Source organism: Dermacentor variabilis, chromosome 1 (genome assembly GCF_050947875.1).
Source record: "Dermacentor variabilis isolate Ectoservices chromosome 1, ASM5094787v1, whole genome shotgun sequence".
Taxonomy (NCBI): domain Eukaryota; kingdom Metazoa; phylum Arthropoda; class Arachnida; order Ixodida; family Ixodidae; genus Dermacentor; species Dermacentor variabilis.
Genome location: NC_134568.1, coordinates 196,876,741 through 196,893,727, shown reverse-complemented (window position 1 = coordinate 196,893,727; position 16,987 = coordinate 196,876,741). Strand labels below are relative to the sequence as shown.

At 48.7% G+C, this 16,987-nt stretch overlaps 1 protein-coding gene across 10 annotated transcripts in view; it reads left to right on the top strand.

The window, feature by feature from the left end:
- LOC142590474 (trifunctional nucleotide phosphoesterase protein YfkN) overlaps nucleotides 1–16,987 on the top strand; it is a 102,982-nt gene that overhangs the window by 20,841 nt on the left and 65,154 nt on the right. For all 10 annotated transcript variants that reach the window (XM_075702669.1, XM_075702679.1, XM_075702697.1 and 7 more), the window contains one exon: nucleotides 4,845–4,970. In XM_075702669.1, coding sequence (XP_075558784.1) covers nucleotides 4,845–4,970 — 126 coding nt within the window. The remainder of the gene's footprint in view (nucleotides 1–4,844; nucleotides 4,971–16,987) is intronic.

Here is a 16,987-nt window from a genome sequence, read left to right as displayed (position 1 = left end):
TGACTTTGGACAAGATGATTGGCACTTTTGAGCAAGCACGATCAGCCGATGCATAGCGGCAAAAAAAAAACCCAGCATGTCAGCCTACAGTGTTTCAGTGAGATTGTGGCTCGATGAGGATGCTCTCTTCATGCTCATGTGAAGGTGAGGCATAAATGCTGTGTCACTTATGGGCCTCTGATAAAGCCATGACAATTGCGCTGTTCCGTAGTTTCGTTTTTTAAAGTTAAATTGTCTGGAACTCATTAAAATGCAGAAAGTAGCAGCGTCGGCTTTTGGAATGTCTGAAAATGCTTATGCTCGGATGACTGGCTTCAAATATATTAGAATCATCCAATCAATCGTCTTGACTCTATGCCAAGCATGCCTTCTTAGCACAGTGCCAGTAATGCCATTGCTCATAGAAGCTGATGTCTGGTGCTGATGCTCACAAAAGTTACCAAAAATACTACTAGTGGTAATTTGGAAAGCCTCCATGTGGTCTATGCTCGGCCAGCGGGCTTCTGTTTTTGTGATTGCTCTTACCTCAGAACACAGCTTACAGTAAAACCTCGTTAACATGTAATTGGGGGGGGGGTGAAAGTACACTATAAGTGATGTATTAATTAACTGACAATGGCAGATGAGCGACTATTGACTTACTAGCCCAAAAAATGTGTTAATTCTCAGTCAAACACACACACACAGCCAAGTTTTATTTGGGAGCAGGCAGCAAAAAATTGGTTATTTTGAATTGCCACCGTAGAGGCTTTGCAGAGGTGACGGCATCCTCAAACTCGGCGAGGCCACGAGCCAGTCTCTCCATCAGGCCCAACTCCTTTGCGAACGCCTTCATGATGGCCAGCACACTAGCCATGTCTGATATGGAAGGGCCATCATCCACGTTGCATCCATGACGACAATGTGGAAGCGCTAGAAGCTATGGGAGCTGGAAAAGCATTGTGACTACCATATTTTGATATCACTATTGGTGGCAACTGCAGTCCAGGAAAGATCTGTGCGCTGCAATTTTGCTTTCTATGGTCTGCGCGCACGATAGTTTGCTGATTCCACGGTTGTATGCGCCAAAAAATGAAGTAAATACTATGCACTAACCGTTTGGCATGCGTTAAGCGACTACAGCTTAAATACATTAGGTTCAATGGTGACAGGGCGAGGGATTCATTGCGACTATATTTAAACCAGAGTTACTTATTAAGAGAGTGTGTATTAGCAAGGCTTTATCTAGAAATTTTTTCCCGGTTTTACAGTTTCAAGTTAACAGGGATTTACTGTAGTTCCTCAACAGAACATATTGAGGAATCAAGGATGTTTAACTCGCCATGCAAGGCTACGAAGTGATTGGTTTGCCAATGCCCGACTCCAAAGCCCAAGTAATTCACGTGTGTGGTCCTGCGAATGGAAGCATGTCCGAGCAATTGTGTTCGTCCATACCAGTGCTGCTCTTTGAAACTGAAACCAAGCGGCAAGCCATCCGTGGGAAGAACGCGTTAAGTCCATGCACACCAATGTCCTGAATCCATAGAAAAGGAAGCAAGTTCCTGTTGTGCGCGAGTTATCCACGCCATCAGATGGTGCTCGCATTGGGAAACTTATGCGATCTCTCATCACAGCTGTGTAATACAAGGACTTCCACCATAGCGTGTGTGTCACATAGGGACGCCGAATGTCAGGAGATGCAACAGCCGTGTGGGGAAGATGAATGTAAAGGTACACAAAAGACTCTAGGGTTTCCACAAACTTTAACCATGACATTGTTACAACAATATTTTCAAATGGAACTTACTTTCGGTGTGATTGTCTAAAGTTATTAAATTAAATCAGCTTTTAATATTGGTTGGCAGAATAAGCGGATACTCATACTCACACGCCAATGTTTTCACAGGCTCTGCAGTACTCCCTCGGAGTTATGTGCACACTCATTTTTCAGCACTTGCTCGCGTTCCTACTCCCGCATACTCATACTTGCTAACAGTCGCTCGCATTCATGGTCACTCCCATTCACACTTACTGGCACCCATGCATAGTCATATTTGCATCCACTTCCACTCGCTGGCACTCATAAATACTTACTCACGTGCACTCAACATCACTTTCACTGAATTTTGCCCATACTTGCGTCCACTCAAACTTGCCAGCACTAACTTCCATTCATACTCATATCCCCTCGCACCCGTTGTCACTCACTACTGCTCCATCTTACACCTGTGAGATATGCATGGAGTGAGTATAAGCCAGCATACTTGTGAGTGAGTATGCAGACCTATTGCTTTTAAGGCAGCACTGTTTACCCAAAGAAATTCTTGGTGCGCGTATCCACGTGCCAAGTACAGTGGAACCCCATTGATACATTCTTTGCTGTTGCGTTTTCCCAGCTGCTGCGTTGCTTTTCGTGGTTCCAACCTAAAGGTCATTGGCTCCTACATATTCTATTCTCATTTGATACGTTGCCATTCTGTAATGTTCCCTCATCTTACATTGCGGTTTATTGTGGTGGTCATGTAAATTAAGCACTTCAGAGGAAAATAAGCCCTCAGATGTTGCTATGAACATGATAAATGTGTACTCACAGTTAAGCCTGTCAAGTGCCACCCGTGGCCCCACCCCAAAATGCTGGAAGTCTGCAATCTTCAGTTCTGATTAGCGTGTCTCGCCATGGTTAAAATTCAATTTTGAGTGTTTAAAGCCAGCTTCGCCGTAGTACAGAAGTGTTATGCGGTGAAGCACATTGAGAGCGGAAAGGGGCCACTGTTGTGCAACATAGTATGTGTCCTTTAATTATACATGCATGCATGTGCCGTCCCCGGGCACAGTATGAGCACCAAATTGTGTAATAACTACACTGGCAGCCATTCAGAGCTGTTACTGACATTGATGTGGTGATTTGAGGCCTTCCTCACCGTTATGTCTTCCTGGCTGGTATATGTTTTTCTGCAGTCCCTTAAAAACATATCAACGGTGTTTTACTGTATCATGCACAATACTTACTGTAATGATTGCTGTAAAATTTCTAGCAAGCACCCAGCCTAATCATAAGAAAAAGGTAAATCAGGAGCTTGTCCAATCAGACAGCCAAAATGCAGAACCCGCTGTGGTTGCTCAGTGGCTATGGTGTTGGGCTGCTGAACACGAGGTCGCGGGATCGAATCCTGACAATGGCAGCCGCATTTCAATGGGGGTGAAATGCGAAAACACCCGTGTACTTAGATTTAGGTGCATGTTAAAGAACCCCAGCTAGTCAAAATTTCCAGAGTCCTCCACTACGGCGTGCCTCATAATCAGAAACTGGTTTTGGCACATAAAACCCCATAATTTAATTTTTTTTAAATGCAGATGGCACAATTGATAGGTGTTTAATGGCTCTCAGAAATTAAATTGATGTAGATGCCATTTTGCATTTAGTGAAAAAAATTGTAATTGCCTGCTATCTGCCTACAGTGTACCAATGTGAATTCAGTTTTCTACTCCGATTCCATATGGCTGACATTCATAGAATGCTTTTATATCATGACACAGAGACATCTAAAAACTGGTTATTGTCATGTCACCCAGAACAAGTGAAATCCGCTGTGCAGTGAGCACCAAAATAACCGACAAGCAGAGTACTTTTATTGTGGATAGTGTGGCAGAGTGCTGTACAAATTTTATACTTGTCTTGGTATCCAAAGCTGTGCACAATATGCACAGAAAGAATAATCCAGAGCAAAAGTAATAAACATGAAACACTTGTACATATTGTTCATGTGCAGAGGGAGCAAGACACGGTGGAGACTTGCATGGTTTATTTACTCAGTGGATGCACTTTGATCAGGTCTTTAGAAAACTGCAGAAATATGATTTATGTTCCATTACGGCTTCATATGGTGATTGGACACTTGCCAAGTCATTTCATGATTTTGGAAACATCTGAAGAAAAAGAAGGAGAGAAGGTGGGAATGCTTGGTATGGTCAAAATGAAATAAAAGTGGTGGTAAGGCAGCACATGTTCAGCTTAAGTGCTTGCTCACTATTTTAGGGTAGCATGAGCCTGAATTCCAGGTGCATGATTCAAGTGGTAATGTGCCCAGATATTTCTTCTTGCATGATATTGTCACGTGGTAGGGACGTACGAAGAACCCAGTAGCAATACTGTGGAAGACGAAACTAACTTTTATTGGGCGAACCTGTGCCCACAAAAACAGGCTACACTTAAAGAACGATGACAGCGGCGAACACAGTTGGCGATCGTCAAAATCTGATCAACGGGTCAAGTACATCGGCTTTTATACATCAGTCGTCGAATGTTCCAGAGTAATCGCTGGGACCCGCGTGTCTTCCACAAAGTTCTACACTATTCGCATGTACGATTGCATGTACGTGTGACGCGTACATGCAATCAGATTACACAAGGTTCAGTGACACCATCAATAACATTCCATGAACTTCCGATGCAACTGCGTCCTGCGCTGTGCGATAACATTTGTTAGGTGGTGAAACGTGGTTGCCCGATATAAACAAGTACACATGTCAATATGTTATGAGAGTTTCCCATTCTTTTCCTCTGCATTGAACTATGCAGGTCATGCATTTTTCATAACCCGCCGTGGTTGCTCAGTGGCTATGGTGTTGGGCTGCTGAGCACGAGGTCGCGGGATCGAATCCCGGCCACGGCGGCCGCATTCTGATGGAGGCGAAATGCGAAAGCACCCGTGTACTTAGATTTAGGTGCACGTTAAAGAACCCCAGGAGGTCAAAATTTCCGGAGTCCTCCACTACAGTGTGCCTCATAATCAGAAAGTGGTTTTGGCACGTAAAACCCCATAATTTACATGCAGTTTTCTTGTCTTTTGCTTTTGTGCTTACAGAAAGGTGTAGATTATGTTATAGCTTTAACCCACATGAGAACTCCCAATGACTGCCGCTTGGCAGCCAATGTAGATGAGTTGGATCTCATCTTAGGAGGCCATGACCATGTCTATGAAGTCAAAAGGGTGAGTTTGTCCCTCTCATTTTTTTCTTTTTCATTGTCATTTCTTCTTTTGTAAAAGTAAGCTTCTAAAATAAAATACCTGGCTAAAGCTGTAAGCAAAATTTCTGTATGCATGAAATGAGTTGAAAAAGTAATGAAACCTGTACCATAGCCTGTACTCTGTTCTCATTGCAGGTTGGGATTGCATTTCACTTTATTATAACTGTCCTTTATTTAAAGTCTACCAACGCCGTGTCAAATTTATTCCATCGGAATCAATGTGCGCAGCAGTTCTATTTCTTTTTGTGCTTCTGAATGAAGTGTCTCTGCAAGTGTCATAACTTAAACAGCTATGTAATGCTATTCCATTCATTATGGTCTGAGAAGTAAATTTTCTTAACAACTATGCTACTTACCTTAACATACGTAATATGGCTTGCGTTAACTAAAATGAAGGAAAGCACAGGATTTAAAAAGGAAGGTGAATTTTAGAGGCTTGCACAGATTAATTGTGTTTTCATGCATATTTCTGTTGCTCCTGTTAAGGCTGAACTTGCCTGTGTTGCAAAGCTGTCATTGTGAATTAAGAGAAAAGCAGGCTAATGGAAAACAATTTATTTTGGGAGGTTATGAAGTACATTTTTGTATGTTATAATATGGACCCTACCACATTTTATAGTATTGCATAAGCTGTGTGTAAAGTACTGCTTGGTGCAGTTTTGTGTGTGGTTCGCAAACCATAGAGAGTCTGAAAGAGTTGAAGGGCATCCATGGGCACTACTCTAGAGGCTCTCCATTGCCATCAATGTATCTATTAAAACATTGAGCAAGGCATTTAGAGAGGTGTCTGTAAGAGTATGTGTGTCTGAAGCCATGCCATCCACATAAGTAACATACTCTGTTCACAGTACCGTATTTATTCGCGTATAACCCGCACCAAAGTGTGAAAAAACGCGTTTAAAAAGTGGGGGTGCGGGTTATCTGCGAATTTTTTCCTTGGGAGGGGGGGGGGGGAGGGTCGGCTTCACCGCAATGTGCGGCGGCCTCCCCGTGTAGTCCGCCATCCCCATCGTCATCGACGCTTGTCAAGCCGATGAAGGGCCAACGAAAGGCCATGGCATTGTTGAGCCTCGCGTTAGGCGCTGTTTAGTGTACTTACCCCAGTTTGCACTGTTTGCCTGCTTTGTTTTGGCATCATGAGTGCGACTCGACGGCAGTGTTTCACAGCGAAAGAGAAGCTAAAGATTATAGCCGCTGCCGAAGAAATCGGCAACAGAGCTGCTGCAAGACAGCATGACGTCGACGAGTCGTGCATTCGCGACTGGAGGAAGAAAAAAGAGAGTCTCGAAGCAACGAACCGGAACAGGCGAGCGTTTCGGGGTCCGAAGACTGGCGCGTACCCCCACCTCGAGACGCAGCTTGCGAAGTTCATTGAGGAGCAGAGAAGTCGTGGCCACGCTGTTTCGACTGAGATGGCGCAAATGGAAGCCCTGAAGTTGGCCCGGGAATTGAACATTCCACGTGAGTTTCGTGCAAGCCGTGGATGGCTTCAGCGCTTCATGCGAAGACATGGATTTTCTATGCGGCGGCGAACAACCATGTGCCAGCGGCTTCCTGAAGCCTACGAGGAAAAGTTGTTGAACTTGCAACGATATGTGATCGCACTTCGGAAGGAGCACAGCTATTTGCTGTCTCAGGTGGGAAATGCTGATCAAATACCTGTGTACTTTGAGATGCCGATGGACACGACCATGGAAAAAAAGGGCTCCAAATCAGTCAGCGTGCTGACCGGCGGAAATGCCAAGCTGCGCTGCACAGTCATGCTATGCGCTTTGGCTGACGGCACGAAACTGCGCCCGTATGTCATTTTCAAACGCAAGACGCTACCTGGCATTCCACTGCCCCCAGGAATCGTGCGTGCGGAAGAAAATTCGTGGATGAACAGTGGCCTAGTCGGTGACTGGCTTCGAGTAATCTGGGAGCGAAGACCAGGTGCCTTGCTGGCACGCCGGTCAATGCTCGTACTAGATTCCTTCAGAGGCCACTGCACTGATGCGGTGAAGGCTCGCCTTGCCGAGACCAGCACCGACCTCGTCATAATACCTGGCGGCATGACGTCCATGCTACAGCCACTCGACGTGTGCCTGAACAAGCCGTTCAAGGCACACGTGAAGCGGCTGTATGCCCAGTGGATGGCCGACGGCATTTACGCCCTCACACCGACGGGACGCGTGCGAAGGCCTGATATTCCATTGCTGTGCCAGTGGATCGTGGATGCGTGGAAAGCGATACCGGCCGATTTGGTGCGCAAAAGCTTTAAAAAATGTGCGATCAGTAATAGTCTGGATGGTTCCGAGGACGACTACGTCTTTGAGAGTGGCGATGAAGCCTCGGATGGCAGTAGTGAGAGCGGCGACGATTAAGAATCGGATAACCAGTGACGTGGTGGCGGTCGTTTGAATAAATGTTCTGAAAACGAAATGATCACTGAGTGTGAGTTGCATCTTTCTAGCGCTCATTTTTTTTTTTTTCAGGTAAACGTGCGGGTTATACGCGAGTTTTTTTTTTTTTTTTTCCGCCGAGTTCAAAGTTAGGGGTGCGGGTTATACGCAGGGGCGGGTTATACGCGGGTCAATACGGTATTTGTAACAGGATAGAGGCTGAATCATTTGTAGGAATTGTTCTTCACTCCTGGGGATGCTTTCACTTTACATAAGGTAATATCCAGTATAATCCATTGCTTTACTGGAGCTGTGAGTATTTTGTCAGTGCACTTGACAACTATGCATTGTGCAATAACACTGAGGGGGGTTTGCCATTACTCTAGTCACATGCACTTCTGCTGGCTAAGCCATTCAGTTTTACACCTTGATCGTGATAGAGAATACAGCACTTGAACTTCATGCTGTTGTAAATGAGCTATGACCAGGGCAGCAGCATGGATGATACGCTGGCTGGTAGTGAACAACTTTATTGATGGCACTGCTGCATTATATAGGAAGCAGTGTTGAAAGGGCTTGTGCAAGAGAAAGGGAACTAACAATATGATGGTTCAGGAACAGGGGGAGAGAAAACGGGTGTGTGCATACACAGCTTGCTTGTCTGGTCCACAACAATGAACAACAAAAATGTAATACTCCTTTCCGCCTAATTAGACCCACTGTACTAGCTTCCAAGTTCGTGTCGATCGCCTTAGGTTAGGTTGCACGAGGCCGGTTGTTTCTTCGGCTGGATGTTTCGTCGGATGCTGTGCATGGACACGACACTGACGAGACAGCGCTGGTCCTGTCAGGCAATGAAGGGACAGCACTGGTTGTGTCAGGTCGGCCATCCGATCGTTCGCTTGCACTAGCTTTGTAAGCGGTCCTTCCAGGTGTAGCCTCATGACGGTGGCGGCCTTGGTCGACATGGCGCTGCGCTACTGCAGCTGGCGTTTCAACCTTTACCGTTCTGGCTCCGGAAGTAGGTTGCACATGCCCTGGTGCCCATTTTGGACCAATCCCATAATTCTGCATTTATACAGTAGACTCTTGTTTCAACGAACTCTGATAACCCAACAAAAAAACGTCCATTTTATCCAAAGTCTGTAATATCCAAAATGCTTCACTTCAAAACTTTCGTCACGATGTCTAACAACTTTATTGCAGAGTGAGTGATGAATGCCCAAAGTAAAAAAAAAAAAAGTAGTAGTTTCGCTCGAAAGGCATAGCATCGATTGCGATAGCAAATTAAGCAAGATAAGCGAAGCAGCAGCGAGCAAGCTGACCTTTGTGCTCTCGCTTGTTTCAGTGATAACTAAACGTTGAGAGAGAGTAAAACATCTTTATTAATAATATTTGAATGGCGAGAGCAGTGTGGGAGGAACCCTCTGTCCAGGGTCCCTAAGATGATTCTGGTGATGTTTTGAGCCCGTTGTATCACAGCTCGGAGGACCTCGGGAGATCCGTCGCGGAGGGCATCGTTCCACAGCTCTTTGTTGCATAGGGGGTAAAGGAGAGTTGGCAAGGGAGGAAAGAGGTTTGCAGTGCACTCAACCGTGACGTGGAAGATTGTGGGCGAGCTGCTACAACCAGGGCAACGATCTGCATAACAGTGTGGGTAGAATTTATTGAGAGAGACAAGATTTGGAAAAGTTGCGGTTTGTAACTGGCGTAATGCCACTGCTTCCTCCAGCGAGGAGGACGGCGGTGGTGCGGCGTGGGTGCGATGAATGCATGTATAATGACGGAGTATGTCTTTGTAACGGAGCAAGGGATCCCCCCACTCTGAACAAGTCGCCTCACCACGCCGAGTCGCCCGGAGGGAACTTTCTCGGGCAACCGCATGTGCGCGTTCGTTACCCGGCAGCGAGGTATGACCAGGGGTCCAGAGTAAATGGATGCGGGGAGGTGTGGTTGGTGTATTTTGCGGGATCTGTTTGAGAATTTGGTGCACCGCTCTCGGGTTGCCATGTCCTGATAGGAACGCCCGGCATGCCTGTTGTGAGTCCGTCAATATATACACTTCTTCAGGAACACGGATGGCGTATCGAATTGCAAGAGCAACACCGAGAATTTCTCCGTAAGCGGTATTTGTTCCGCACATTGCAGCAGAGTCTCTCAGGGATTCGGTGCCATCCAAAACTACCGAGGTATAGCCCTCTTGAGTGCGTGATGTGTCCGTGTATAAAGTATGTGTTTCCGGGATGTTTGCAAGCATACGGCCAATGTATCGTACATGGGCTTTGCGCCGCCCTTTGTCATGCTCGGGGTGCATATTACGTGGCAATGGATGAATACTTAGTACTTGGCGTATCGCTGACGACAAGATCGTTGGACGGGTTTCAGACTCAAGGGGTGGGACAGAGTATCCTAGACGTGTGAGAAGGTGGCGGCCAGTAGGAGTGAGTAGGAGGCGCTGGCGATGGCTGACCCAATGTGCCTCTAGCAGCTCGCCTAGTGTGTTATGTGTCCCTAAGTTAAGGAGACGGTGTGTGGAAGTATAGTTCGGGAGGCCATGGGCCAGCTTCGTCGCTTTGCGAATCATTGCGTCTATGCGAAGTTGTTGCGCTTGGGTCAACCGCTGAAATGGGAGATGGTATGTAAGGCGGCTGATCACGCATGCCTCCACCAAGCGCAGCAGGTCCTCTTCTCGAAGGCCCGAGCGCCTGTTGGAGACCCTCCGGATCATGGCCAGAATTTGCTCAATCTGTCTGGATAGAAGGGAAACAGTGTAGTTTGACCTGCTATCCGCTTGGACGTGTAGGGCGAGGATGCGAGCACGATTAACCTGTGGTATCGGTGTGCCATCCACATGCACAGTGATAGGGGGAGTAGAGGAGCGGCTCCGGAGGCGAATGATTATGAGCTCCGACTTTTCCGGAGCACATCTTAAGCCGCTTTTTCTCGCGTACTCGGAAACTGTATCGACTGCTTGCTGCAGTCGGTCCTGGATGGCCCCGTCGGAACCCCGTGTCGACCAGATAGTAATGTCGTCTACATAAATAGCGTGGGCGACATCAGGGATCTGGTCGAGTAGGCGGGGGAGCCCTGCGAGCGCAATATTGAATAGAGTAGGGGAAAGAACTGAGCCCTGGGGTGTCTCACGTCCTACAAGGCGAATCGTACCGGATCGATGCGGTCCCATTCCTACGGTGGCTGTGCGATCTCGAAGAAATGCGCGGATATAGTTGTACATACGAATTCCACAGTGTGAATGTGCAACATTGCGAAGGATGAGGTCATGTTCAACATTATCGAATGCCCCTTTTAGGTCTAAGGCGATAAGTGCTCTCATTTGGGCGAACGACGGAGGTCCTATGACTTCCTCCCGCAATTGTAAAAGCACATCTTTGGCAGACAGATGAGCCCGATATCCGAATTGAGAGTTAGAAAAGAATGATTTTTCATCGAGGAAGGGCTGCAGATGCCGCAAGAGTACATGCTCCATGAGCTTACCAATGCAGGATGTTAGGGAGATGGGTCGTAAGTTTTCAACCTTAACAAGCTTGCCCGGTTTGGGGATCAGTGTGATGTCGGCGTGTCGCTATGCTTGGGGAAGCATGCCCTTGCGCCAGCAATCATTGAAGATATGGGTGAGGTGGTTAATATCCGCGTCACTGAGGTTACGAAGGGTGGCGAATCGCATGTGGTCGGCTCCGGGTGCCATGTTGCGGCGTAGGTCTTGTAGGACCACCCGTACCTCGTCAGATGTGATGTCTGCATCGAGCAATTCGTTCGCCTCGCCTACATAAGGATAGTCAGGGTACTGCGGCGGCGGGCCTGTGGGTATGAAATGCTTCTCTAGCTCTCTGAGGAGTGTCGAGACATCGTCCCTGTACTCGTGCATTAGGATGTGCAGCTGTTGAAATGTTTTTCCCTTTGTTGTGGTGGGATCTGTGAGTGAGCGAAGAATCGACCACGTTTTTGCTGTGCTCAATGTGCCTGAGAGGCGATCGCAAAATCCTCGCCAGTTATTCCTCGTAAGGATCTCTGCATACTCCTGAGATTCCCGTGTAATTTGATCTATACGTTTCCTAAGTTTGCGGTTGAGGCGTTGTCGTTTCCATCGTCATGTCAACCCTCTGCGGGCGTTCTAAAGATGAAGTAAATGCGGGTCTATGTCTGATGTCTCGGTTGTGGTGCACAGTGTGCTCGTGGTGGCCTCTATATCTTGTGCGAGAGAGTCAAGCCAGCGTTCGTACCCTTGGTGCTCAGGTGGGTCCTGGCGACGTTCCCTGAATTTCGCCCAATCCGTTATACACACATTTCGCTCATGCCTGCGCGCACCCCATAATGACAAGGTGGTTGCTACAATGTAGTGGTCACTACCAAGGCGCTCCTCTAAAGGCCCGTGCGCAATGACTGGGCCAGTATTGCACACGAAGGTAAAGTCAGGGCAGGTGCCACACGCTGTTGCCCATCCGAGTGGGGGGCTCTGGGTCGGTAAGCAGTGTGTATCTCATGTTACAGATGGCATTCCATAAGCGGGTCCCTTTAGCCTGCGATTTAACGTAACCCCATGCAGTATGTGGAGCGTTAAAGTCGCCGGCCACCACACAAACCTGTCCAAACCTACCAAATTCTGTGAGTAGGTGCTGAAAACAGTGCATTCACGAACGGGGGGAACTGTATGCATTGAGTATAAACAGACTCTCGCTGCGTTTACCTTGCGTAATTATTTCCAATATTTGGTGAGGAATGTCAATGTTAGTGGTATGCATGCGACATGTAACATGTTTCGAAACTAAGGCTCCCACAAGAGGAGAGACACCCGAGAGTGTGCTGTAGCCGGATAAAGAAGGGGTGCAATTGACTTCCTGTAAGAGGATGACATCGGGAGGGTTCGTGGATGTGGTGATATACTGCTGTAGGGAACCTCGTTTTCGGCGGAATCCCCTACATTTCCACTGCCACACCACTAATTGCTCCGCGTTACGTGGCGCCATCATCATCGCGAGAGGAAGCAGGCGGTCGTGCATAGGAATGCGTGTGCCGGGTGCCCTCATTTGAAGGTTGCGGCCGAGAGCCTTGGTCGGATAGCGCGCTTTCGTTGTTACCGCTAAGCTCAGGAACTTGCATGCGTGCGAAAGTGCACACTATACATGATTTCACTTGCTCCGTAATCCCTATTTGAAGGTCCTCCATTTGGCGTTCTATCCTGTCCAGAGCCGCCTGCATACTAGTGCTCATGTCTGCCACCAGCGCGTCCATTTGTTTTTGCAGGCGCTCACAGCGTGCCTCCATGTCACGACCTAGGCGGGCTATTTCTATTAGAGGATCGGAATTTGGTAACAAATTGGTAATAGGGGAAGGGGTAGGGAGAGATTTACGGGGCGGGGCAAGCTGTGGGGGACCCTCCGCGCGACCTACCTCCCGAGGCGCCTCCATTGCTGTTTTCTTCTCCTGGGTCCGCTGCGCCCCTGAAGGGACCAGGGTCACCTTGGCTGGGGCGTTGGTCTGCAGGGCCTTCTTGTAGGGTTGTTGGTAAGATGGGGAAGGAGGGCGCTTCTCTGGGAGGCGCACCGATGCCTCGCGGGATCGCGACTGAGACTTGAACTTGCGACGGGATCTCGAACGGGTCTCTGACCGGACTTTTCTGGTCTCCTTCGTTGGGGCGCGCGACGTTCGGGTCTCCGCCGTATCTGTGGTAGTGGTCGGGTCGGTGGAGGGTTTGAGTTCAAGCTGCTCTTTCTCGAGAGCTTTCCGAACCTAAGCTTTGTTCAGTGTCTGCCTAGCACGCCGCGGGCAGTTTGGATCCGCTGTAGGGGGGGTCCCGTCACAGGATCTGCAGTGTGGGGTGCACGGATGTGACGGGGTGGGGTTGTCAGTCCCGCACGTCGCGCAAATGACCACGTGCAGCGTAGGACAGTAATCAGCCCAATGGCCGAGCTTGTGACATATCTTGCAAACCAGTTGGCGGGGTCGATCGGGGTAGCAGCGGAGTTCTGCACCATAGAAACGCACGTAGCGAGGCACTTTAAGTCCTTCAAATGTTACCAATGCAATGTTGGCTTGACCCATCATTTGTGCTTGAAGTATTTGAGTTCCAGGAGCCACAAGCTCATCCACTAGCTTGGAAGACAGTGTACCGGGCAAAAGGCCAGGAACAATTCCCTTGCATGAGTTGTCTGGGGCCGCAAAATATGTCGTGATGGGATAGACCCGCTGACCAAGGTTCAGCTTCAGTTCCCTCGCCTTGTACAATGCGTCGGCTACGTGTGACTGGGATGTGCTGATGATTGTCAAGTTCTGCTGAGGTCGCAGTCGGAATATGATGTCCTGACGATTATCGGTGGTCAAGCCGGCTGCACTCCATAGAGCACTGGTGAGTTCTGGGCGCGTCCACTTATCGAGACAAAGTCCTCCGTGAGGCCGCAGAATTATCTTTTCATCGTGCAAAGGAAGTTGAGGCAGGTTCTGATTCCGACTGTGCTTGCGTACGGTAGGCTGGGAGGCGTCCGGAATGCCTAAGATGTTCTTGGAGGGTTGCGTCTTAGTGCGCGTTTGACGGATGCGTCGCTTATGTATGACTGTCTTCCAACAGCCACCTGTGTCGGCGTCAGTTTCATCGTCGGAAATGTTCGGGGCAGCATCTTCCTCCATCCTTTCCCCGGTCGGAGTGTCCACCTCTCGCTGTTGGGAGGGAAAATTGGCGACGATGGGATCGGCGGCCACTCCCGCGGTATCCACCTCGGGCGTCTTCGTGGTTGTTGAGGAACGCGTGCCGGCGTTCTCTATCGCCGAGTGCGTCTCCTGCTCGTTGGAAAATGACGTTGTGGTAGATAAATTCTCCATCAAAACGGACCGGTGAATTGGCCGAAGGCCCTTTGCACGTCGGTTTAGAACATGGGCCTCGGAAGAGCTGGTCGCTTGGCGCTCTTGGTTCATGGTGTAGAAAACACGCCCCTAAACGTTGAAAGCACAGCGCATACGAAGCTACCAGCACTGGGCGTGCTTTGAAGATATGGCCCCTGTGTGGGCTCGCACTTTGTCCACATCGCAGATCGCTTTCAAGATATGGTGCCCGTGCGGGCACGCACTTTGTCCACATCGCAGATCGCTTTCAAGATAGGGTGGTCGCGCCGTAAGCAGCAGCAGCCGCCTGAGTAGAACCCTCTCTCGCCTCCCCCCCCCACCTCGTGCCACGCACGTGCGATATTGAGCCGCGATCGTAGGCTGACCCTCGCAAGTCAGTTGTCAGGCCGTGTCGACATGGCCAAAGTATGTTTTATGCACCCGATTCGGAAAAAAAAATTGCCGTTAATTTTGTCCGCTGTAGCTGATAGTCCGTTGTAGCGTGGTCCGTTTAAAGCGAACTTCGTTGCATTAATAAAATAGGTAAAGCAAAATAAGGCTGAAATATAGTCTGCTATATCCGAAAGTCTGTTGTATGCAGGTCTGTTGTTACGAGTGTAGACTGTACACTGCTGCCTGAGGAGACGGCCCAGTCGGCAAGGCCCATTGATGAATTGGCAGCCCTAGACGGCAAGCACGTGTACAAGCACGAACGTAGCTGATAGCAAAGCAGCATATCGGAGGAAGACTTTCCTTCCCTTTGGAGGGTTCGCCTGTAATTGAACAACAGTTTCATTAGATTATCTTCCACCGACCCTTTTGTCATCTTGCGCAACCCATTCCTCACAGTTGAACCACTCTTTCTGCTACTCCATTCGATTGCAGATGGAATGGTGCTGTACCCAGTTGCACAATATTGTTTCTTGCTATGAACGTGGCAAACTGGCTTGTGAATTGTGTGCCATTTTCGGACATGATTGTGCGTGGTACCCCAAAATGACAGAACATGCTTCACAAACACCGAATAGTACTAGCTGTGTTTGCATGCCACCAGGATCATCTGGCCTGCTATTGGCCCTGCAACATATATGTGGATCCGAGACCACCAGTCAGATGTTTTTGGTCAATTTACTGGCGGGGCTGCCAAAGGCATGGGCAACTTCTGCACACAGTTTGTACATTGAGCCGGCAAGTTCTCTATGTCCCTTTCCAGACCAGACCAACAGAACAGTGACTGCACCACTGATTTCATCGGTGGCCAGGGTAAACTGTAGACCTAGAAGGTAATCACGGAAACAAGATACGCCAAAAATAAGTGCCAACGCCTCTCATTCCAGCTGCGAGTAGTTTTGCTCTGCTTTCGTTAGCATTCTGGAGCAAAATCCAATTGGGCTGTGCACGTTTCCCTCTGAGTGAAACAGAACCACTCCCATGCCAATTGGGCTGTGCACGTTTCCCTCCGAGTGAAACAGAACCACTCCCATGCCATATGGAGACACACCACATCCTAGCTTGAGCTCCCTGTTAGAGTTGAAGTGGACCAAAGTTGCGCATTCTCCAAGTTTTGCTTAGCTTTTTCTAATGCAGTCTGCGGCAGTGGCAGAGTGGCAGCCACTCCCAACATGCTCTTATTTTTGTTAGCCAGTACAATGGCGAGTGCACCGCGGTCATATTTGGCAAAGATCATGCATAGTATGCGAGCATGCCCAAGAATGAACACAACTCTGCGACATTTTGTGGGCATGGTGCTTGCATGATGGCATGTGCATTCTCAGTGTAGTGCAGTCCTTCACGATCTATGCGATGCCCAAGGTACGTGACTGAAGCTTGTTGAAACTTGCAGTTTGTCCATGAGGCCCCGCTTCTCAGCGAAAGCTCGCATGACGCTCAAAGCATGTGCCATGCCGGGTAATGAAGGGCGATCGTCCACTTCCACATCGTCATTGTCGTCATCACTCTCGCTTGAAGATGGGTGAAGTGTGACGTTGGCAACACTGTTGCTATCCGAGAATTCCACGGATGTAATGTCGACGTTTGATAACATAAACACGACATGCCGCAGCCAAGACCTTGGAACTCTACGCAACACCACGACTGCAAACACACTGGTGGTATGAAGAAAAAGAAGTCGCTCAGGAACTTCTCGGGGAGTCATCTAAGTATGCGTAAGCATTGTGCCACTTGCTCATCTCCATGCAGCCCGGTGTCATTATCAGTGTTATGAAACTTGATCAAGCCAGTAAAAATGACAGCGCTGCGGCGAGACGAACTGGTGCAGATGGCGGCGCAAAATGCATTGATATGCAAGCAAAGTACTGCAGGTGGCGGCGCCTGATGCGCTGTTGATATTGCGATCATTATAAGCCGTTATCGCTCGTTAAGCGCCTTATCCATCCACTTCCAAACCATTATGAACCTTGACCAAACAAACACCGATGGTGCCTACATACGTGGCACAGCTGCGTGGACCGTATCTTGAGAACGATCTGCGATGCGGACAGGGAGTGCTGACTGCTAATAGCTCCGTACACTGTGTTTCTACCGCTGCACGCTGAGGAGAGACGTGTGGGCCTACATCTTGAAAGTGATCTGCGAAAGGGGCAGGGTGCGACTTGTGCAGAGAGCTTCGTGAGCGCTGTGTTCTTGCCGCTTCATTAGCGTTGAAGCGACAGGCAGCCTGAAGGTACAGTCGCTCGCTGCTGCGGGCTTTATATGGCTTTATCTTGAAAGCGGTTGCCTTACGGGACGTACGGATGGAGGGACA